Source organism: Microcaecilia unicolor, chromosome 1 (assembly GCF_901765095.1).
Source record: "Microcaecilia unicolor chromosome 1, aMicUni1.1, whole genome shotgun sequence".
Lineage (NCBI taxonomy): Eukaryota > Metazoa > Chordata > Amphibia > Gymnophiona > Siphonopidae > Microcaecilia > Microcaecilia unicolor.
The window spans coordinates 742,490,732-742,514,678 of record NC_044031.1 but is presented as its reverse complement, the minus strand read 5'-3'; the positions used below and the strand labels follow the sequence as shown (position 1 = coordinate 742,514,678).

Here is a 23,947-nt window from a genome sequence, read left to right as displayed (position 1 = left end):
AACCCTCCTCTGACTCAAATAGAAACACAAGGGTCTTTTTACTAAGCTGCTGGAAAAGTTGGCCTTATGGCACCCTTATGTGGGACTTTCCCGCACACCACAGTCATTTTTATCACCTCTGTAAAAGTGCCTTTTTTTCTATTTTTGTATTAATGCTCATTAGTGCACAGTCATTTTTTCACGTTACCACACGAGCACTTACCGTTGGTAAGCAGTGAGGACTCACGTGGTATCTGTGTGCTAACTGGTTAGCATGTGGTAATGTAGCTGTGTGCTAACTGGTTAGCGCAAGACTGTCTACTCTACACCCATGACACGCTCCTCAAAAAAAAAAAAATTTTAATTATTTAGCATGCGGTTAGTGCATGCAGATTTCAGAGTTACCGCAGGATGCCTGAGTGTATCCTGCAGTACTCCATTTTCGGTTGCATTAGGTATTAGCTCCCAACTCGCCTCAATAGGAGATGCCAATGTAGTAATTCTATAACTCTGCTTATATGTGGCATCTACTTCCCTTTAGAGAATACTAACTTAACATGTGATATATGTGCCTGTAATTTAGATATCAGCACTTAAGCCAGCCATATAGCTTAAATGCTGGGGATATGCATGTAAATTATGATATTCTATAAGTTGTCGGGGGAGGGGGGAGGGGGTTCTATATATTTGGTGCTGAACATTGGGTGCTACTTCCACACTTAATTTTTGGCACGGAAAAAATGTTCTAACAGATACAAGGCACCAAAATGGGGCAGAAAGAGCAGATCCACGCACATCCATTTATGTGCCCCAGAGGCGTAGCCAGGCCCAGTATTTTGGATGGGTCAGAGTTAATTTGGATGGGCCCTTCCATACCCACCCTACCCTGAGATTTAAAAAATTATAGTTTTTTTTTTAAACTTACCCTACATCCAGCATCTCTCCTGTCTTTCTTCCGCGGTGCCCCAGTATCTTCTCTCCTGTTGCTGGGCCCTGTCCCTCCCTAGTTTCCCTTGTGAGCATGCCCAGTGCCTGCGGTGGTTCATTGTTGCTGCCTGCACTGGCCCCACAGGCTTCCATCGGCTGTGATGCAGCACGTCCCGCCAGACAGGAAACAGGAAATGATGTCAGCAAGGGGTGGGGCACGGTGGATGGAGGCCTGTGGGCCAGCATGGGTAGCAGGGGTGGACAGCAGCAGGTGTCGGGGTCACCTTTGGGGTGCACTGGGAGGGACAGGATTTGGCAACAGAAGGGCAGATGCTGGGGTGCTACGGAGGGGAGAGGGGAGAAGGCAGTGTAGTGTCGTCACCGGGTGGGCCTGAGTCAAGAGTGAGTGGGCTTGTGCCCACCCAGGCCCATCCGTAGCTACGCCACTGATGCACCCTTTTTATAGAATAGCAGACGTGTTTCCATGTGGAACGTGCAGGACGTCAGGACTCACAGAATTCAAATCAGCGAACGCACCGGACTCCGAGACCGGCGCTGAAGGGGACTTCGGCCGGCGGGGTTGGGGACCCCCGCCAGCAAAGGTACCTGGTGGTGGTAGCGGTGGTGGGGGAGGGTTGGCGGCGGTGGGAGGGGGGTCGAAAGGGACGGAAGAGGGGCGGCAGCGCCGGGGGGGGGGGGTGTCAAAAGTGGCAGGCGAGGTCAACGGCGCCGGGGAGGCCTAAAATGTGCCCCCTCACTTAGTGTTCTGGACCCCCCTCCCGCTGAAATCTGGCTATGCCCCTGGTCAAGAGACAAAAAAGGTTGACAATCTCTGGCTTAACCAGTAAGTTTCAAGGCAGATTGCATTACAGAAAAGTATCACAATGGAAAAATAAATGCAATACTAATAATAACAATGTGAACCCAGAGGCACAAATAACAATAAGTAGTAAAACATAGTAGCCAATTGCTCCTGAAATAGAACATAACAGAATTAGGAAAGTACCACGTTTGGAGTTTTCTAGAAGAGAATGGCACTAGTTTGTTGACCTTTATTTCAGCTATTTGAAATTGACCTGAAACCAGGTTCCACTGCTAAATTCCAGAATATTCCAGGTAAAAGTTAAGCTCCTCCTTCCTCAAACAGCTGGGGTGGCCTAGTGGTTAGGGTGGTGGACTTTGGTCCTGGGGAACTGAGGAACTGAGTTCGATTCCCACTTCAGGCACAGGCAGCTCCTTGTGACTCTGAGCAAGTCACTTAACCCTCCATTGCCCCATGTAAGCCGCATTGAGCCTGCCATGAGTGGGAAAGCATGGGGTACAAATGTAACAAAAATAAAATAGATACTATTGGAGATTCTACATGGAATGTTGCTAATATTGGAGATTACTACTACTACTATTAAACATTTCTATAGCGCTACTAGACTTACGCAGCGCTGTACAAATTAACATGAAAAGACAGTCCCTGCTCAACAGAGCTTACAATCTAAATTGGACAGACGAATAGACAGCTAGGGGTGGGGAAATTGCAGTGGTAGGGGTGATAAGTGAAGGTGTTGAGTAAGAGAGTCATGGTTAGGAGTCGAAAGCAGTAGCAAAGAGGTGGGCTTTAAGCCTAGACTTGAAGACAGCCAGAGACTGAGCCTGACGTACTGGCTCAGGGAGTCTATTCCAGGCATAGGGAGCAGCGAGATAGAAGGAACGGAGCCGGGAGTTAGCAGTGGGGGAGAAGGGGGACGACAGGAGACATTTACCCAGCGAACGGAGTTCACGGGGAGGAGTGTAGGGAGAGATGAGAGCGGAAAGGTACTGAGGAGCTGCAGAGTGGATGCACTTGTAGGTCAAAAGGAGAAGTTTGAACCGAATGCAGATATGGAATGTTGCTATTATGTAGAAGGCTGCATGCGCAGGCTTCTGTTTCTGTGAGTCTGACGTCCTGCACATACGTGCAGGACTTCAGACTCACAGAAGCAGAAGCTTGCGCGGCCACATTGGTGATCTGCAAGGGCTGACTTCTACATGGAATGTTGCTAGTGGAATAGCAACATTCCATGTAGAATCTCAAATAGTAGCAACAGTGGAGGAGTGGCCTAGTGGTTAGGGTGGTGGACTTTGGTCCTGAGGAACTGAGTTTGATTCCCACTTCAGGCACAGGCAGCTCCTTGTGACTCTGGGCAAGTCACTTAACCCTCCATTGCCCCATGTAAGCCGCATTGAGCCTGCCATGAGTGGGAAAGCGCAGGGTACAAATGTAACAAAAATAAAATAGATACTATTGGAGATTCTACATGGAATGTTGCTATTCCACTAGCAACATTCCATGTAGAAGGCTGCGCAGGCTTCTGTTTCTGTGAGTCTGATGTCCTGCAAGTACGTGCAGGACGTCAGACTCACAGAAGCAGAAGCCTGCACGGCCACATTGGTGATCTGCAAGGGCCGACTTCTACATGGAATGTTGCTAGTGGAGGAGTAGCCTAGTGGTTAGGGTGGTGGACTCTGGTCCTGAGGAACTGAGTTTGATTCCCACTTCAGGCACAGGCAGCTCCTTGTAACTCTGGGCAAGTCACTTAACCCTCCATTGCCCCATGTAAGCTGCATTGAGCCTGCCATGAGTGGGTAAGCACGGGGTACAAATGTAACAAAATATATATATTACTGAGAATAGATTATCTATTTTATAACCCCTGTTGATACTTCTGTAAGTAGTAACTTTAGCTTTACTTTTCACCCTCTCTTATTTTATTTTATTTATTTACATTTGTACCTCACGCTTTCCCACAAGACAATCTTTCTAAACTCAATACGGCCAGTTACTACACGTATAGGAGAAAAAAAAAAACTTAAAAGAGGATATGATATCTCTGAAAGTCTAACAGAACAGAGCTGCAGAGCAAACGACAAATTGTAAGACAGATACATTTTCGAGCCTATTCCCGAAGGTGTGGTAACCAGTGCTGTATCAATGTGGACCTATTAACTTGAATTTGGATTAACCATGCAAATTAGTGAATTTAATTAAAAATAAAGGGAATGCAACAATTAATGCACACATTCATTTGCACTAAAGTTAATGCAACTCTTGTCAATTTAGCATGGGTTCACGTGGTTTAATGAATAGATCTATTTGGTAGAGAAGGGCAGTATTTTCAAACCCCCTCACCTCATTGCACTATTTATGGTAGATCTGTGCAATAGCAGAACATACGCATGGATCTGTAGTGCAGAATCAATAAAGTTTTGGAAGATCAACACTTATGCCTAATAATGCAGAGCAGGAGAAATATTGTAACAACAGCGGCTCCTTAGCATGAAATAAAGTGGTGTAGTCTGCAGTTTATTAGCACCTATCAAAAGATCAGAAGTCAATATCTCTCTGCTCCTCAGTGCGATATCACTAAGAAGGCTCAATATAACAAAGAAATAGTTCCCATTAAATTCAAAGTGTTTCTTTAATGTCTGAAAAGAAAGGACAATATTGAAGTGGCATATCTGGGTTTGGTGGGGAAGACGAGGGATCAAGAGGAACGGAATACACAGCAAAACAGGGAAACACCTCTATGTGAAGACCAAGAACAAGAAACGTAGCAGGGCCACCGAGAGATCTAGCTGGGCTCGGAGCAGGGCCGCTGCCACCGCCGCCCTCCTCAGATCGCCGCAGCCCACCCCCAGATCATTGCCGCTGCTGCCCCCCTCTCCCCAGCAGTGGCGTAGCCACAGGTGGGCCTGGGTGGGCTGGGTCCACCCACTTAGGGTTCAGGCCCACTCAACAGTAGCACACATTTAGCGGTAGCTGGTGGGGAGCCCAAGCTCCGCCAGCTGAAGAGTTCCCCCTGATGGTAACAAAAACGCTATTCTCCATAATACCGGCACCTGCACATGCTAAGTTTTCAGCGCATGCCTGCTGCAGACTACCAAGGTGGAAAGAAGCGTTTTCCCGCCAGCTGAGATATTTTTTTTTTTGGGGGGGGGGGGGGGAGAACACTTGGTGCCCACCCACTTCCTGTCTTGGCCCACCTAAAATCTGTTGTCTGGCTACGCCCCTGCTCCCCAGGATTGCTACTGCAACTGAGATACCTTGGTGCTGGCGGTGATCCCGAGGCCCCGCCAGCAGAAGAATCCAGTATTGCTCTTCACTCCATGCCTGTCCTGCCCCTGCGGCTGCTTTTTTCTCTTGTTGCGCATGATCGGTTTCAAAACCAAGCATGCGCCTAAGGGTAAAAGCAGCCGCTCAGCAAGGCAGTAGAGGCAAGTGAAGAGCGGCACTGGAAGGGGGGCCTGGCACCAGAGTTCTCTCTCCTGCTCTTATTGGGACGCGGCCACTCAAGGCCCGTCAGGAGCAGGAGAGAGAGAGAGAGAGAGAGAGAGAGAAAGACCCCAGCGTCGGGCCCCCCTTCAAGGCCAGGCCTGGGGAATTTTGCCCCCCACCTGCCCCCCCTCTCGGGGGGGCCCTGAAAAGTAGAGTGTGACACAAGCTTCTTCACAGGGAGTGTCTGTCACAATTCCTTTATTGCACCAAACAGAGACCCGACATGGGGCCGTGTTTCGGCGGAAAGAACCGCCTGCCTCAGAGGTCAAAATTACAATATCTGTTGTTGATTGAATTAGAAATCAATGGTGCCCCCCCCCCCCAAAAAAAAAAAAAAAATGTGTTGAATACACAGATTTGTCTTTTTCTTTCTCATTTTTTAAAGAAAATGTTCCTTGATGCATACTGTACTTTCATAGGGACCGTTGTCCTAAAGCCCCATAGATTGTAAGCTCTTTGAGCAGGGACTGTCTTCTATGTTTGTGCAGCGCTGCGTATGCCTTGTAGCGCTATAGAAATGCTAAATAGTAGTAGTAGTAGTAGGTAAACTAGGTTGACAGAAGAATAAAAGCAGGCAAGAGAGATCTAGAAAACAGAGGGGAAAAGGGACGAGTGGGAGAGAAAATAGGGCGGAGAGAGAAAGATAAAATATGAGGGGAGACAGAGGAGAATGGGAAGATAATACAAGACCAAAAAAAGAAGAAGCAAAAACAGATGTGAAGAAGAGAAAGAGAATGAGAAAAAAAAAAACGTTGTGGTTATTTTACTACTGAGATGTGGCGTTTTGGGTGCCAAGGCATTTTTTGCACACATCTGGAATCTGTGTAGTCAGCGTATTTCCTGTTGGGCACCGCTGATTTCTAATTCATTCAACAACAGATATTGTAATTTTGACCTCTGAGGCAGGCGGGTCTTACTAGTGGTGTTCCTTGGTCGGCTGCCACCCGGGACGGATCGCCATTGCACACCCCCCTGGTGCAGCATCGTCCACCCTCCCCCCGGGTGCAGCATCCCCCCCCCCCGGCACATCACCTCCAATCCCCCCCCCAGGTGCATTTATCTTACCTGCTGGGGTGCTGGGAGCAGCCGCGCAGCTGTCAGCTCCACTGGTTCCCTGATCCCTCTGCCCCGGAACAGGAAGTAACAGCAGAGGGAGCAGGACCCAGTGCTCTCATCCACTCTCTCATTACCTCTCGCCTTGACTACTGCAACCTACTCCTGACCGGCCTCCCAAGTAGCCATCTACTCCCCCTTCAGTCCTTCCAGAACTCTGCCGCACGTCTTATCTGCCGCCTTAACCAATATACTCATATCACCCCTCTCCTCAAGTCACTTCACTGGCTCCCAATCAGATACCACATACAGTTTAAGCTTCTCTTACTCACCTACAAATGCACTCGATCTGCGGCCCCTCCGTATCTCTCAACCCTCATCTCCCCTTACGTCCCTACCCGCAACCTCCGCTCTCAAGACAAATCCCTCCTTTCAGTACCCTTCTCCACCACCTCCAACTCCAGGCTCCGTCCCTTCTATCTCGCCTCACCCCATGCCTGGAACAAACTCCCTGAGCCCATACGCCGTGCCTCCTCCCTACCCATCTTCAAATCAATGCTCAAAGCCCACCTCTTCAATGTCGCCTTCGGCACCTAATCACTACACCTCCTCTCAGAAAACTTATCTACCCCAACTTGACATTTCGTCCTTTAGATTGTAAGCTCTTCCGAGCAGGGACCGTCAATTGTTAATTTGTACAGCGCTGCGTAACCCTAGTAGCGCTCTAGAAATGTTAAGTAGTAGTAGTAGTATTTGGTGCAATAAAGGAATTGTGACAGACAATCCTTGTGTTGAAGCTTCTGTCACACTCTCTAGTTCTTTCTTCACCAGGAATAACCACAAATTTTTTTTTTCTCGTCTGTTTTTGCTTTTTTTTTTTTTTTTGTCTTGTTTCATCTTCCCATTCTCCTCTGTCGTCCCCCCCTCCCCCCATATTTTATTTTTCTCTCCGCTCTATTTTCTCTCCCACTGGTCCCTTTTTCCCCTTTGTTTTCTAGATCTCTCTTGCCTGCTTTTATTCTTCTGTCAACCTAGTTTGCCTCTATGGAGTTTTAGGACAACAGTCCCTATGAAAACACACTACGCATCAAAGAACATTTCCTTTACAAAATGAGAAAGAAAAAAGACAAAGAAAGGTTAACAGCACTGGGTATTTGCAGAGTGAAAGGTTTCAAAAGTTCAAGGTTTGCACAATAAATAGCAAACTCCTTGATTGGAATAGGATGAGCCTCCTTTCAGGTCTGGCTGACTTCATCATTTTTGTTTTAAATGATTCATGGAGACTTAAAGCAAAAAAAAAAAAAGAGTCCATAGAGCTGAGTTGGAACCTTTTAATGGGTCAATTCCAGAGAGCCTTGACTACTGATGAATTCCAAGTCCCTTTCTTCCCATGACCTCCATTTCTCCATCTTCTTATTATTCACTTTCTGACATTTCATCTGTTTCTTAAAGCAGGCCAGCGCTTCACGAGATCAAAGCCACGAAAAGCGCTGCAACAATCTAAGCAGTAGGAACTGTTTATCCATGGCAAAGAATATTTACTATGCAGCACAATCCCTAAAACCTTGTATGTCGCCCTATCATGATCCATTTTTCACCTGAGTCATAATGTTTTCCATTAACTTAGATTCCGATAGGTCAAAATATTCCATGTGATAATTTTTTTTCCCCAAATTTCCTTGATGTTTTAAACCATGTGGATTAACTCAGTCATGACATTATTATCCTGTTATAGGGTATCTCTAGGGCCAGAATAAGGCTAACTGATGCCCTAAACACAGCCCAACAATGATGCCCTTTGCCCCTTCTATTACTTAACTGACAAGATATTAAGACTCAATATGTGCATTATTTTATAAAACATCATATTTACTTATAATGATTAGAAAAACACTGAAATTCATGTTGGACAATGGGTGTGGCAGATGGCAGTGAAAAGTGCAAAGTGATGCATGTGGGTAAGAGGAACCCGAATTATAGCTACGTCTTGCAAGGTTCCGCGTTAGGAGTTACGGATCAAGAAAGGGATCTGGGTGTCGTCGTCGATGATACGCTGAAACCTTCTGCTCAGTGTGCTGCTGCGGCTAGGAAAGCGAATAGAATGTTGGGTGTTATTAGGAAGGGTATGGAGTCCAGGTGTGCGGATGTTATAATGCCGTTGTATCGCTCCATGGTGCGACCGCACCTGGAGTATTGTGTTCAGTACTGGTCTCCGTATCTCAAAAAAGATATAGTAGAATTGGAAAAGGTACAGCGAAGGGCGACGAAAATGATAGTGGGGATGGGACGACTTTCCTATGAAGAGAGGCTGAGAAGGCTAGGGCTTTTCAGCTTGGAGAAGAGACGGCTGAGGGGAGATATGATAGAAGTGTATAAAATAATGAGTGGAATGGATCGGGTGGATGTGAAGCGACTGTTCACGCTATCCAAAAATACTAGGACTAGAGGGCATGAGTTGAAGCTACAGTGTGGTAAATTTAAAACGAATCGGAGAAAATTTTTCTTCACCCAACGTGTAATTAGACTCTGGAATTCGTTGCCGGAGAACGTGGTACGGGCGGTTAGCTTGACGGAGTTTAAAAAGGGGTTAGATAGATTCCTAAAGGACAAGTCCATAGACCGCTATTAAATGGACTTGGAAAAATTCCGCATTTTTAGGTATAACTTGTCTGGAATGTTTTTACGTTTGGGGAGCGTGCCAGGTGCCCTTGACCTGGATTGGCCACTGTCGGTGACAGGATGCTGGGCTAGATGGACCTTTGGTCTTTCCCAGTATGGCACTACTTATGTACTTATGTACTTATAGTTAATGGCATGATAGCTAGGAGAAAAAAAAAACCCTTGGTGGTGCCCCCTTCCCTTGATGCCTTAAACACCTGTTTGTTTTGCTTAATGGTTAATAAGTATATACATAAGTACATAAGTATTGCCATACTGAGAAAGACCAAAGGTCCATCAAGCCCAGCATCCTGTTTCCAACAGTGGCCAATCCAGGTCACAAATACCTAGCAAGATCCCCAAAAAAGTACAAAACATTTTATGCTGCTTATCCCAGAAATAAGCAGCATTCTAATGCTGGTCTATGGACTTCCGTTAGGAAGCCGTCCAAACCTTTTCTAAACGCCGCTAAGCTAACCGCCTAGGGCTAGATATCCCATGCAATGTATTTTGTAGGGCAGGGCACTCAGAACATTTTCATTTTCATTATTTTTGGGGAGGAGGGGTGGAAATAAGTGTCATTTGGGGTTAGAAAAGATATGACTTTTCTATGTTGTTTAAAATGAATGCACATCCCCACTGTAGGGACCCTGAAGTGAGATGGAGAAATGCTCAAAAGGCTTTTTTCTCTGAGTTCACCTGGAGAAATGCCTCCAAATATTATCCTTTATATACTTTGGTGATTTCCTTGCTTAAATACATTTATTTTTGATTTGTGATAAGCTATTTGCTATAAGATAATGCTGCATGCTATAAAAATGCTTTAGTATCTATTTCCCCAAGGCAGCAAGCAGGTATTCCCCCGGATTCTGTATAGTGTGCCTAAAGATCCGTGTCAAAATCCAGGTGTATTCTATAACAGCGTACGTAACTTAATTGGCTTAACAAGCTAATCAGCGTTGATAACAGCAATTAACAAGCAATAATAAGCACTAATTGGTAATAATTAGAATTTACGCACACAGCTTGCTAAGCGTATTTTGTAATGAATTGTGCCTAAATTATAACGTGCGCAGTTCAAAAGGGGCACGGCTATGGGTGGGGAAATGGGCATTTCATGGGTGTTCCAAAATTTTGGCACATATAGAATATGGCCCTAAAAGTGGCCTGTGCTGTTGTAGGCACGTGTTTTGGACGTGCGCTGGTCTATTTATTCAGCGCGCCTGGAAAATGGAGGTGAGGCAAAAATAAAACCAGCGTGCGTCCATTTTCGGCCTGAGACCTCATCACCACCCATTGACTTAGTGGTAAGGTTTCATGTGCTAACTGCATGGTAAGCATTCAATATGTGTCAACTGCCGATTACCACTGGCTAAGCGCCACACGGTAGAAAACAAAAACTATTTTCTACCGCATGTTTTGGGTGTGCACCAAAATTGGAATTACCACCCCGGGGCATGTGGTAGTGCCAATTTGACGCATGTTGGATGTGTGTAGGTGTCTATGAACCTTAGTGAAAGGGCTCCTATGGGAGTGATAGGGAGAGTAAGGGAAAGGGAAATGGGACTTGATATACCACCTTTCACTGGCTTCCGATCAGGTACCGCATACAGTTCAAGCTTCTCCTACTAACCTACAAATGCACTCGATCTGCAGCCCCTCCTTACCTCTCTACCCTCATCTCCCTTTACGTTCCTACCCGTAAACTCCGCTCTCAAGACAAATCCCTCCTCTCAGTACCCTTCTCCACCACCGCCAACTCCAGGCTCCGCCCTTTCTGCCTTGCCTCACCCCATGCTTGGAATAAACTCCCTGAGCCCATACGCCAGGCCCCCTCCCTGCCCATCTTCAAATCCTTGCTCAAAGCCCACCTCTTCAATGTCGCCTTCGGCACCTAACCACTACACCTCTATTCAGGAAATCTTGACTGCCCCAACTTGACATTTCGCCCTTTAGATTGTAAGCTCCTTCGAGTCCTTCTTTGTTAAACTGTGTACAGCGCTGCGTAACCCTAGTAGCGCTCTAGAAATATTAAGTAGTAGTAGTAGTTTTTGCAACTACATTCAAAGCGGTTTACATATATTCAGGTACTTATTTTGTACCAGGGGCAATGGAGGGTTAAGTGACTTGCCCAGAGTCACAAGGAGCTGCAGTGGGAATTGAACTCAGTTCCCCAGGATCAAAGTCCACTGCACTAACCACTAGGCTACTCCTCCACTAGCAACATTCCATCTAGAAGCCTGCCCTTGCCGCGCAGGCTTCTGTTTCTGTGAGTCTGACGTCCTGCACATACGTGCAGGACGTCAGACTCACAGAAACAGAAGCCTGCGCAGCCGCGTTGCTGATCTGCAAGGGCAGGCTTCTACATGGAATGTTGCTAGTGGAATAGCAACATTAACATTCCATGTAGAATCTCCAATAGTAGCAACATTCCATGTAGAATGTCAAATAGTAGCAACAAAATCTCAATAGTAGCAACGTTCCATGTAGAATCTCAAATAGGGAAAGGGAAATGGGACTTGATATACTGCCTTTCTGAGGTTTTTGCAACGACATTCAAAGCGGTTTACATATATTCAGGTACTTATTTTGTACCTGGGGCAATGGGAGAGTTAAGTGACTTGCCCAGAACCACAAGGAGCTGTAGTGGGAATTGAACCCAGTTCCTCAGGATCAAAGTCCACTGCACTAACCACTAGGCTACTCCTCCACTCCAATAGATGGCATGCATGAGTGGACTGGATATGCCATAAGGTCTTTCTTTATCTGCCTACATTTTTCTGTGTTTCATGCACTGTCATGTCAGTACAGCCAATGATTACTGCTCTCCAGTGAAACAAGACATACTAATTCGTGTGCTAACTGCTTAGCATAGTTTAGTAAAAGGGCTCCTTCGTCTTGCAGTTTTATTTACTTTGAACATAAATGGATCGCTTTACAATTACATCAGGACTAATTCAAGCAAGTGTAGAGTATTTGCAAGAAAAAGTACACTCATTTTAAGAGGCATGTTTTTCTTCATATCCAGGTGATCACTATTACAAAATGTCATTGTGTTTTTACTGTAATTTAAATACGATATATTTATTTACAAGAACTAACAGCACTTGAAATACTGAAATAACAGGGAGAATAAATAATAGGGGAAGCAGAACTGCAAATTTTAAACCACTGCTTTAGACAGATTCAAAAATAGCCCCAGCAAATAATGTGTTTGAACGGGGTCCATTAAAAAAAACAACTGGATTTACATAATGACGAGTGACTCCATGTCTAATTCTACTGAGGATAGTTGGAGAATAATGACAAGTTGCAGTAACTGTTTAATCAGAGTCCAGTGTTACTAAAAAGCAAAATGTCTTCAGCAATGGAGGGTCATAGTACAGGGGTGGGCAGCTCTGCTCCTTGAGGTCCGCAGACCAGTCAGATTGTCAAGACAACTCTAATGAATATGCATGTATAGACTGACATGCACTGCTTCCCACGTATGTAAATCTATCTCATGCCCTACTCAGAAAACTGAGGGAGATTATGAACGTCCTAGTCAGAATTGGGACGTCTTTCTCATAACGTCCAAAAAATGTCCATCTCACGGCAACAGGAAAGATGTCTAGATATTCTATTTGAAAGTATGTGATAAGGACGTCCTTAAGCTGGAGACATTCCATCTTGACCAACCATTTTATAAACTGAGGGATCCCTTTACAAAAGTGCACTAGCGGTTTTAGGTTATGCTAATCATTAGCGATGCTCATAGAAATATATGGGTAACCTAGGGTTACCATATTTTGTCTCCCCAAAAGGCGGACACATGCCCCGCCCCCACCGCACACCCCACCCCGCCCCCTTTCACGCCCTCGCTCAGCCACGTCACATTTTCCCATCCCCCCTGTCACACACCCTTTCACCCCCCTTCCCCGTCACCCCCCTCCCCTTACCTTACTACTGCCCTGGTGGTCTAGTGACCTCTTCGGGGCAGGAAAGAGCCCCTTCTTTGCTGCCCGGAGCGCTGCCCTGCATCCTGTTGCTGATCTTGGCGCCGATTGAAAATGGTCACCGAGAGTTGAAGTCTCGCGAGGTCGCTTCAACTCTTGGTGGCCATTTTGAATCAGCACCGAGATCAGCGCTCTGGGCAGGAAAGAGGGGGCTCTTTCCTGCCCCGAAGGCAGAAGAGGTCACTAGACCACCAGGGCAGTAGAGTAGTAAGTAAGGGGAGGGGAGGGCTAGGAGGCTAGCATAGGACGGCCCACCCGCTCGTTTGTCCAGAAATCCGGACAAACGGGCAGACTGGCAAAACCCGCCCGGTCAAAAAGAGGACATGTCCAGGAAAATCCAGACATATGGTAACCCTAGTTTAAAGTCCACTCACTAAACATTAGACTATTCCCCTGACCTGCTTTGTTCAGAATGGCCTTAATACCTGCAGTTGACATAGAGCCTGGTGTATCTTTCTGGTATCACTTTCAGAGGAGAGGGAGGGGGACAGCAACCACAGGGGGATTAAGGAGGGGTCGTGCCTTAATGCCTCCAAAGGTCAGCTGCTCAATCAGAGCACCTTTTAGTATCTTGGATGTGACTGAAACAGTTCTAGATAAAAACGTTGTCCTTTTTCCACATGGACGTTGTTTCCCATTCAAAAATTGTTGTTGGATGTTCTAATTTTGGGCCCTCCCTGGTCCCACCCATAACACCCCCACAACATGCCCCCTTGCTATTTGAATGAACTTCATTGTGAAATGTCCAGATTGTGACTTTCCAAAATTGGTATTTGAATGTTTTTAGCAGATGGACCTTTTTTTTGCTAGGCATTTTGAGGTGTCCATCTGCTTTGAAGATAAACACCTATCTCTGTCATAGTAGTTCAGTAATTTAAAATTGCCTTTTTCATGTCCCTGCATCTGTCGTGGCCTACACCTGCAAAACACTGGCGTACATTTCTTTATCCTAGTTAAATACGAACTTTACACAAAAGGTGTGGAAAATAAATGGATCGACTGGTGATAACTTTTAACCTCTCATTGAACCCCCCCCCCCCTATATATTGGCTCAATAAAACATCTATTAATGTAAAGGATTTATCAGCATCAAAAACGCTGTATAAATATGAACGTTTGTCTCTTTTAATCTGAAATCGCAGACAAGATATCCAAATGAAGATTCCAACAGGGCTGTGGCTGGATACTGACCATATAACGATGGAACTGTTTTAGGTAGAGCATCTGGTCAAATGTCAATGGTTGTTAGTGTCTCAGCAGAATCCCGTAGAATTCAGAGGGTCCTGACAGGGTTTTAGGCAAGAGGAGGAAGAGGAGGAGGCGCAGAAGCAGCAGCAGACTATGTAGACCTGGTTCCCATTGGTTTCAGATCTGTTTCCAACCCCTACACCTTAATACAGGACTCTGCCTTCATCTTGAAAATTACGTGTAGTGGGGACACTGGTAAGTACAATGCAGTAAACTATATATCAAGAGGCATTCAGAAGGCGCATTGTTCACTAGATATGGACAACATCGTTCATTAGCATTCTGTCACGTAGGGACATTTTGAAGATCTCACTTTATGATACCACATTTCATTTGACTAGAACTGAACTAAAATAACATTATTATTATTATTAGCATTTGTATAGCGCTACCAGACGCACGCACTGCTGAACACCTGATACAGAGAGAGAGTCCCTGCTCAATAGAGCTTACAATCTAAAAATACAGACAGACAAGACAATTAAGGGCGAGGGAAGTACTGGGTGAGAAAGGAATAAGGGGAGGGCAATTGAGTAGTGGCTAGGAGCCAAAAGCAGTGGTGAAAAGGTGGGTTTTCAGCATAGATTTGAAAACAGGTAGAGATGGAGCTAGACGTACAGGCTCAGGAAGTCTATTCCAGGCCTAAGGTGCCGCAAGGGAAAAGGAACGAAGCCTGGAGTTAGCAGTGGAGGAGAAGGGAGACGACAAGAGAGAGGAATGTAGGGAGAGATGAGAGTGGAGAGGTAATGGGGGGCTGCAGAATGGATGCATTTAGCGGTTAGTAAGAGAAGTTTGAACTGTATACGGAAGCGGACAGGGAGCCAATGAAGTGACTTGAGGAAAACATGAATGGCACTAAGGGGGTCTTTTACAAAGCCCTGCTAACGTTTTTAGCTCACGGTAAAAACCAGCTGGCAGTAAACACAGAGACGCCCGTAGGAATATAATAGGCATCTCAGCGTTTACCGCCAGCTGATTTTTACCATGAGCTAAAAATGTTAGCATGGCTTTGTAAAAGACCTTCTAAGGTACTTAGGACTCCTTTTACTAAGCGACGGTAAGCCCAATGCGGGCTTATCATTCGCTATACAGAAAGTACCGCTGGGTTACCGCAGCAGCCTGGCAGTACTTCCCACCCCTAGCAAGCTGTCATTTTCGGCGCTACAAAAATTTAGTTCTTTTTGTAGCCACTATACCAACATCAGGGTGGATGTCTAGTCAATTACGTCAAAAAAAACTCAAAAACATCTTAAAAGTCGCCATTTTCTGTGGCTTTAATGCTGTCGGACAGCAGAGGTTTGCTGAGATGCTGTCATATTTGTAAGAACGTGGTTATTATTATTTTGTAGATGCAGCAGTTATGCAGAAGTTTTGTTTTTTTTTCTTTGCCACCTCGACTTGTGGACTCTGAAGCAGCATCGCTCATATAAGTGGGTGAGAAACGCTGGCCAACATCGGTCCCGAGGAACGCTTGAAGCAGTATTTGAGACTGTATGACGGACGACTGCATTGTGCAAAGGCTGTTTTTCATTCCTAAGCTTTGGATTGAGCGTGTGGTTGAACATATTTGAATACAATGTAGTACTTGCCATCTGAAGTGATTGGGAAGTGACTTTACATAGAACAACAAAGGGAGGTTTTTTTTAGCCGATGATGAGGAACAGATCACATTGACCGTTTGTTTGGTCATTTTGATCACTAAGTAGCTCTGTAGACTGGTGAGCTCCTTGAGGCTTTTTCCTTCCTTTAGTTGTGAAGGGCTTCACTTTCACATATACTTATTTAGTTATGTAGTGGGTCATTTTTGATGTTTTTGAGTTATTTTTGTAGCGTCAGAGTGTACCCGGAAGTAATCAGGCAGTGAAGCGTACTGCCCAGTTACCGCCGGGTTAACATGGGAGCCCTTACTGCCACTTCAATGGGTGGTGGTAAGGGTTTACCCCAAAATGGCCACATGGCAAGAGCTTTACTTGCCGCATGGCCATTTCCTGCAGGAAGGCGAGACTTCCCTTTTACCAGCTGCGGTAAAAGGGGGCCTCGGTGCGCATGTCAAACACGCACCGATGCCAGCGATGGCCTCCTTTTGCCACAGCTTGGTAAAAGGGTCCTTAATATCTTTATATCCCATGGATTTGGTCTTCTTTCCACCTTGAATATGAATTTATTTCAATTTTAAAATCTTAAAATGTTAAACTTTAAAATCAGACAAGCTACTCTTCCTTAGGAGCAACGTTTCAGTTAAGGTTCTCTTGTAAATGTTACTCTAATATTTGTTATATTTTTAATGAACCTTCTCAGTTAAGGTTTTTGTATTTTCAGGTCATTAAAACTGCTGTATGAATAATCACTCCTATTTTCCTGCTTTTGTTATTTATTTATTTAATTATTTATTCCCCCCCCCCCCCCCCCCCCCCCCCAATTGTGAAGTATTAGAATTTTGTATACGGAATGTTATTTTTTTCTGACAACAGAAAACAAGTGGGAAATCGACCGTGGACTCCAGAAACGAAAGGTAAAATCTTGATACTTCAAAGGAGTTTATTGATAAGGAGACTCAACACGGCACCGCGTTTTGGCCTATGGCCTTCCTCAGGAGGCTGTTAACAAATAGATGAGAAAATCTCCAATATCACAAAAGAGAGGGTAACAGCATACAACTTTAAACAGAAGCACAAGAAAATCAAACACTGGGCCTACAGGATCTCTTTGACCACTGATGCAGGCGTTTTGTACACTGAAACACGGCCCGTGTCGGGTCATTTTCGGAATCAAGGTTAACATTTTTTCTCAATCCTGAAGGCCCAGTGTTTGCTTTTCTTGAAAATCTCCAATATGACATCTTTTCCAATACAAAAGATATTAAAGGGTCTTAAAAAAAACAGTAAGTTGAAAATCACATTGGAGATTTTATCATCTATTTGTTAACAACAGACTTCTGAAGCAGGCCATAGGCCGAAACATGGTGCTGTGTCGAGTCTTTTTATCAATAATCTCCTTTGAAGTATCAAGGTTGTCCTTCTCGTTTCTGGAGTTCGCGGTTGATTTCCCACTTGTTTGCTGTTATTGGTATTTCCCGTGGGATTTCACAGTTCTCCACTTCGGTGAATTTCTTCTGGATGTTATTTTCTTCCGTAATGTGTTTCTAAATCCTCTTTTCAAAGTTTGATCTTTATTATAACTGAAATGCAAATTTAAAAAAAAAAATCTTTGGGCCTGTTTACTAAGCCACGCTGTAGGTATGCTAGCTTTTTTAGCACATGCTAAAAATTAGCTTGTGCTAATGCTAGAGACACTCATATACTCAGCGTTACTGCAAGCTAATTTTTAGTGTGCACTAAAAACGATAGCGCACTTTAGTAAACAGGGCCCTTAATATCAAAAATCTAATGCCAGTCATGTTCAATTCTTGTCTAAATTATGTTCTACTGAATTTCCAAATGGCTTCAACTGGAGTCTCCAGAGAGAGAGAGAGAGAGAGAGAGAGAGAGAGAGAGAGAGAGAGAGAGAGAGAGAGAGAGAACACTGTAAACCTTAGGAAGTATAGGCTACAGCCCAGTCTGAATGCTAGAGATTCATTGTTTAACATCGCACACAATAAGTAACTCGGGTGGTGCCATTTCTCTGCATTTCTTATTTTGAAACAGTGACTACAACAGTACTCTTAAACCACTGCAACACACTGAAACGTTTAACAGCACATTTAAATAGCAAAATAAGAGAATTACTGCAAACATTTTGTTAGAAAATAAAGTGTTTATTAAGAAACTATATATACTGAACACCCCCACATCTTTGTGAAAATGGAATATTCCATTCTCATCCATACAAGAATAGCTGTGACATGAAAAGAGTGACTGGAGAGTTCAGGAATGGAAAGGCTGAAAAATGAGGTAACATGGACTTACAATAAAACACCAGCCTTTAGGACGTCGTGTGCAAGGCCACTCGTGTTTGGACACCAGAAGCGAGCTGGATTTCCATCAGTAACCAATCAGAAACCTTAGTCCCAGCAAAACAGCAGAGCTAGAACACTGTGCATCCCCATGCAAGTTCCTTGCTATCCTTACAGGAGATCCCCAGGAAAATGACCTCTTTTTCTAAACTGGTTTACACAATCCTTATGGCAAGTACTGTCTTTTTGATATGCCAAAAGCCAAAAAAACCCCAAAAAGACTACAGAGAGATTCCCAACATAAAGCATACATGAATTAATCTCTATTTTTACATGCTGATCTTGTGTAATCTACACAAACGCCATCTCTGACATCATGAACCACTGCATCTGAACACAATTACAGTATTTCATTCTCCTGTGATGTATAATCTTTGATTCCTGATACAACTAACCATCACAATCCAATAAGAATTCAAATTCTTATCAGCCAGGTAATATAATTCAAATATCAACTCAAAGTGCTGCTTTTTTTTTTTTTTTAATCTGTAGACCAATGGTGAGTAAAACTAAATTGAAAACAAGGGCAGTGATAAGAAAATAATGATTGTGTCTATCAAGGACCTTCCATCCTTGCAATTATCAATTTGTCTCCACTGGTATCTCTATTCAGTGAAAAACACCAAAAACTGGATTTTGTTGTAATAGGCCTGTGATGGCTGGCAGATGTAAATGTACAGTTCAGTGATGTAGACACTGTGAATCTATCCTCTTCTCCTCCTCCCCCCTCCCACCAACAAATTCCCTAGATCCACTTCCCCTTTCCAACCACTGAAAGTGTGAGTTTGAGACAGTCCCTCAAGCTGTCTGCCTTAATTTATGCATTACAAGGTTTTTGTAACTATAGACTTCTTTTTACAAAGCCGCACTACCGAATGCAGCATGGCAAATGAGAGGAAGCCCATTCAATTCCTATGGGCTTCCTCTCATTTGCCGCGTGGGAATCGATAGCGAGGCTTTGTAAAAGAGGCCCCGTTACACAGTTCCCAAAGTGCCCACTTTGGCATGTGGCATAATGAAGTGTCGTAGGCTAGAGTGAACTATGGGAGATTTGTACCCCTAATCTTGTGATGGCTTAAGGAATCCTAGCCATCACTAGATGACTTGCATCATTAGAGTGGCAGGGAAAGGACAATCTGCTCTGATAAATCAGTGTTTAAATTCTCCTTCTCAGGCAGTAAAAAAAGCAACAACCAAAAAATGAACATATAAGAACTTGTAAAACATTGCATGTAAAAATAATTACATTTTTTTCTACTAAAAAATGAATTGTTTCATCTTTCACGTTGCACTTATCTGTGCATGACACTAGGAATCCTTTGCCTTTTCTTACCAGTCTTCACTTTGCTAGTGACCTCCAAGGCTCACAGTCCCTAATTATGACATCACATTATGTTGCCATGGTAAAGGGTGATGACATCATTAATAGGGTGATGCGAAGTCACAGGTTCACAAGGAGAAATCAAACACACATTCCAAACAGTGAAAACACATCTGATTAAAAAAAAAAAAAGTACAACTAGCTTTTATTGTTAAGATAGTTCCTTATCGGGTTTGTTTCCTTTTTATTTTTCTGCTGTTGCTGCTGCTGCTGTTCTTGTGCCTTGCGCAAACATTTAGAGAATGCAGTGGCCACTGGCATTAGAACAACCTTGGTACCACGAAAAGGGAAATCGTTCTGCTGTTTTAAAGTTTACAGGTGGAAAACAAGTACAGTCCTGTGAGAGGAACTTTGATCCAAAAGACCAGGTTCTTTAATTTCCCCCTCATTTTCTGAGAGCACAGCCTAAACTTGACACCAATACAGGGAAGGTTAGAAGCTCAAAAGACGTGACGTCCTTTGCTGAAATAAACACCGACATCCTGGACATATATGCCTTGGTTAAGAGGTTTGGGATGTCCAGGGAGGCTTATTGTGTTCAACATAATTTCTCTGAAACCTATAAAAAAAGAAAACACAAAGGCAAAATAAAGAAAAGAAAAACCAAAATTAAAAAAGATATATAATATATATATTTTTAAAGAAAAATAAGTAAATTAATAGCTTTATCAACATAAGAGTACAGTTAAAGGAAATCAAAGTGCATAGTACAGAGGGCTGTGCATTACATATTTTTTTCATAGTTCTTTGGTTATTTTATTTTATGTTTGTCTATTCATTTAGGGGTCCTTTTACTAAGGTGCGCTAACAATTAGCATGTATTAAATGCTAAGATGCCCATTAAATTCCTACGGGCGTCTTAAATCCCTACGGCTGAGGGGAGACATGATAGAGGTATATAAAATAATGAGTGGAGTGGAACAGGTGGGCGTGAAGCGTCTGTTCACGCTTTCCAAAAATACTAGGACTAGGGGGCATGCGATGAAACTACAGTGTAGTAAATTTAAAACAAATCGGAGAAAATTGTTCTTCACCCAACGTGTAATTAAACTCTGGAATTCATTGCCGGAAAATGTGGTGAAGGCGGTTAGCTTAGCAGAGTTTAAAAAGGGGTTGGACGGTTTCCTAAAGGACAAGTCCATAAACCGCTACTAAACGGACTTGGAAAAAATCCAAAATCCCAGGAATAACATGTATAGAATGTTTCTACGTTTGGGAAGCTTGCCAGGTGCCCTTGGCCTGGATTGGCCGCTGTCGTGGACAAGATGCTGGGCTCGATGGACCCTTGGTCTTTTCCCAGTATGGCATTACTTATGTACTTATGTAGCATTTACCGTGTGCTAATCGTTAGTGTGTGCTAAATCCATTACAGCGCGCCTTAGTAAAAGGACCCCTTTAATTTCAAATGAAAGAAGAAATAAAACAAAAAAGGAAAAGGGAAAAATGTTGTTGGGTATCTATCTCTGCCCGTCCCCACCACCAAAAGCATTTTGTAAAAATCTCCTCAATTTCCTCTCTCATTCTCTGACATCAATCCAGAACCCCCCTTCCCAGTATTTTATGCTATCTGTTGACTTAAAATGCAACAAGAGCAATCCTCAGCTTTTTCTGCCCTAGCACTACTTGTTTTCAAAATGGTGGCTAGACTTTATGGCACCAGCAGGGCAGGAGTGACTGGAGATCATTCTTCTCCTATTTCAAATGCATAGATGGGATAAATTTAAAAGGAGGGCCCAGAGGACTGGCAGAAAATAGTCCAGTAGGAATTGCTTTGGGGGGGGGGGGGGCAGGGCCGCCGAGAGAATAGGCCGGGCCCGGGGCAAGGCCGCCCCGCTTCTGCCCCCCTCCCCAGCCGCTGCCGACCCCCGTCGCTCCCCCCGCCGCTGCAGTCCCCGGTCTCACCTGCCTGCCTCCACGGCTCCGGGCCCCCTTCATTCAAAGCGGCAGTCGCAGATCGCGTCTCTTCTGCCCTTCCCTCCCTGTGTCCCGCCCTTGTCTGATGTAACTTCTGGTTTCCGCGAGGGCGGAACACAGGGAGAGAAGGCCAGAAGAGACGCGATCTGCGACTGCCGCTTTGAATGAAGGGGGCCCGGAGCCGTGGAAGCAGGCAAGACTGGGGACTGCAGTGCCGGCGGCCTGACCCCGGCGCAAGGCCCCCCTTGGAGGCCTGGGCCCAGGGAATTTTGCTCTCCCCCTGCCCCCCCCCTCTTGGCGGCCCTGGGTGGGGGTGGGGGGAACAAGACTTGTATTCAACTGGAAGTGTCATTTTTTTAACCAGTTTGGTTAGTTTTTCATTAATTTTCAAAATGAAATGACATAAAAAGGACATTTTGTTTCATATTTCTACTTTGCTCTCAATGAAAGCACATCCTTAATACTATGCAAATCTATTATAGATAAGATTTCAATCAAGTAAATGCCAAACCTTTTGTTTAGCATTTACTATTAAAAGTTTTCAGATAAATACAGATGCACTTTAAAAAAACAAAACAATTTCAAAGGTTTTTTTACTCAAACTAGCAAAGAGCAAGTATGTTTTTATCCTTATAGGCCCTTTTATTAAACTGTGTTAGGCCAAAAGCAGCATAAAATGACGTACTGCGTGGTAAAAAATATTTTCAAAAGTTTTTGAGGGGGCATGTCTGGGGCAGAGAGGGTCATGCCTGCACTAGTTAGCATGGTACATTACCGTGTGCAAACTGGTTAGTGAAAGAATAGTGTGAGAGCCCTTATTGCGTACAAAATGGATGCTGCTCAGTGTGCATTTGCTCTTTTTTTTTTTTTTACGGCCGTGAACGAATGGCAACATTAGCACATACAGGGAAGAACCACCACAAAGGTGGAGGTACACTAAAATCCTACGCAGGGAAATGCACAAAGCAGAGAGTAGGAAAGAGGGCTCTTCCAAGAAACCGGAGAAGACGTATGTTGAAAATCAAGCCTTTATTCCAAGAAAAACACTGACACACTTGACTCTGACTCGACACAGCTGTGTTTTGGTGCAGAAATGCGCCTTCATCAGGAGTTGTATAAAATACGGCTGATTGCGTAAATCCAATTATGTTATATGATGATATATCAGATGTGGCTATCATCCGAGTATTCTGCCAGGAATGGGCTCCGTGGTGTGCGAATCGCTCCTATGTATAACCAGTGCTTTTTTTGTAGAAAAAAAGGTGCCGGTACTCATTATGGGCGGGGTCACCACATATGGCTCCACCCCTATGATAACCACACCCACATTAACCACACCCCCTATACCAGCCATGGCGCATATAAACAGACATCATTGAAAATATTATAGTACTATAGGAGAAAAAAATAACGTGATTTTTTTTCATGATAAATAATCTCTGTAAGCTCTTACAGCTCCAGTATACCCAGTTCAAAATAAAACAGCCAATGTAAATTCTCAAATTGGACATATTACAAACACTAAAATGAAAATAAAATGATTTTTTTCTACCTTTGTTGTCTGGTGACTGTTTTTCTTTCCATATTGGTCCCAGTCTGTGATTCTGCTTTCCTTTGTTTTCGCTTAACTCTTCTGTGCCATTTGTCATTTTTGTCTCCTTTTTCTTTGCTTTCTTCAATATTTTTCAGGCTCTCTCTCTGTCCAGATTTAATTCATTCTTACTATCCATTCTTTAATTTCCTTCATCTACCTGTGGCTTTTCATCTTTTCCTCACCCTTGTTCTCCCCATGCCCCTTCCTCTTATTCTCCAGTCTTTCTCTATTCCCCTTTTCCATCCAGCAGCTCTGCTTTCTCTCCCCATCCTTCCAGTGTCTCCCCTATTTCTTTCTGCATTCTTCCATCCAGCGTCTTCCCTCTTTCTCTCCCCATCCTTCCGTTTTCCCTCTCTCTCTCCCCATCCTTCTATCTGTTTTCCCTCTCTCTCCCCATCCTTCCATCTGTTTTTCCCTCTCTCCCCAATCCTTCCATCTGTGTTTTCCCTCTCTCTCCCCATCCTTCCATCTGTTTTTCCCCTCTCTCCCCATCCTTCCATCTGTTTTTCCCCTCTCCCCAATCCTTCCATCTGTTTTTCCCCTCTCTCCCCAATCCTTCCATCTGTTTTCCCTCTCTCTCCCCATCCTTCCCTCTGTTGGTTTCCCTCTCTCTCCCCAATCCTTCCCTCTGTTGGTTTCCCTCTCTCCCCAATCCTTCCCTCTGTTGGTTTCCCTCTTTCTCTCTCTCCCCAATCCTTCCCTCTGTTGGTTTCCCTATTTCTCTCTCTCCCCCCAATCCTTCCCTCTGTTGGTTTCCCTCTTTCTCTCTCTCCCCAATCCTTCCCTCTGTTGGTTTCCCTCTTTCCCTCTCTCCCCAATCCTTCCCTCTGTTGGTTTCCCTCTTTCTCTCTCTCCCCAATCCTTCCCTCTGTTGGTTTCCCTCTTTCTCTCTCTCCCCAATCCTTCCCTCTGTTGGTTTCCCTCTTTCCCTCTCTCC

General features: G+C 44.3%; 1 protein-coding gene across 4 annotated transcripts in view; it reads right to left on the bottom strand.

Annotated features, from left to right (window-relative positions):
- Positions 1-23,947, bottom strand: part of NTRK3 (neurotrophic receptor tyrosine kinase 3) — a 1,282,719-nt gene that overhangs the window by 210,336 nt on the left and 1,048,436 nt on the right. Inside the window, exon 14 of one of the 4 annotated variants that reach the window (XM_030189710.1) lies at positions 17,909-20,061. The exons of the other annotated variants lie outside the window; for them this stretch is intronic. Coding sequence (XP_030045570.1) covers positions 19,943-20,061 — 119 coding nt within the window. The 3' untranslated portion in view covers positions 17,909-19,942. Of the gene's footprint in view, positions 1-17,908; positions 20,062-23,947 lie in introns of those variants that run through there. 4 annotated transcript variants of the gene reach the window in all.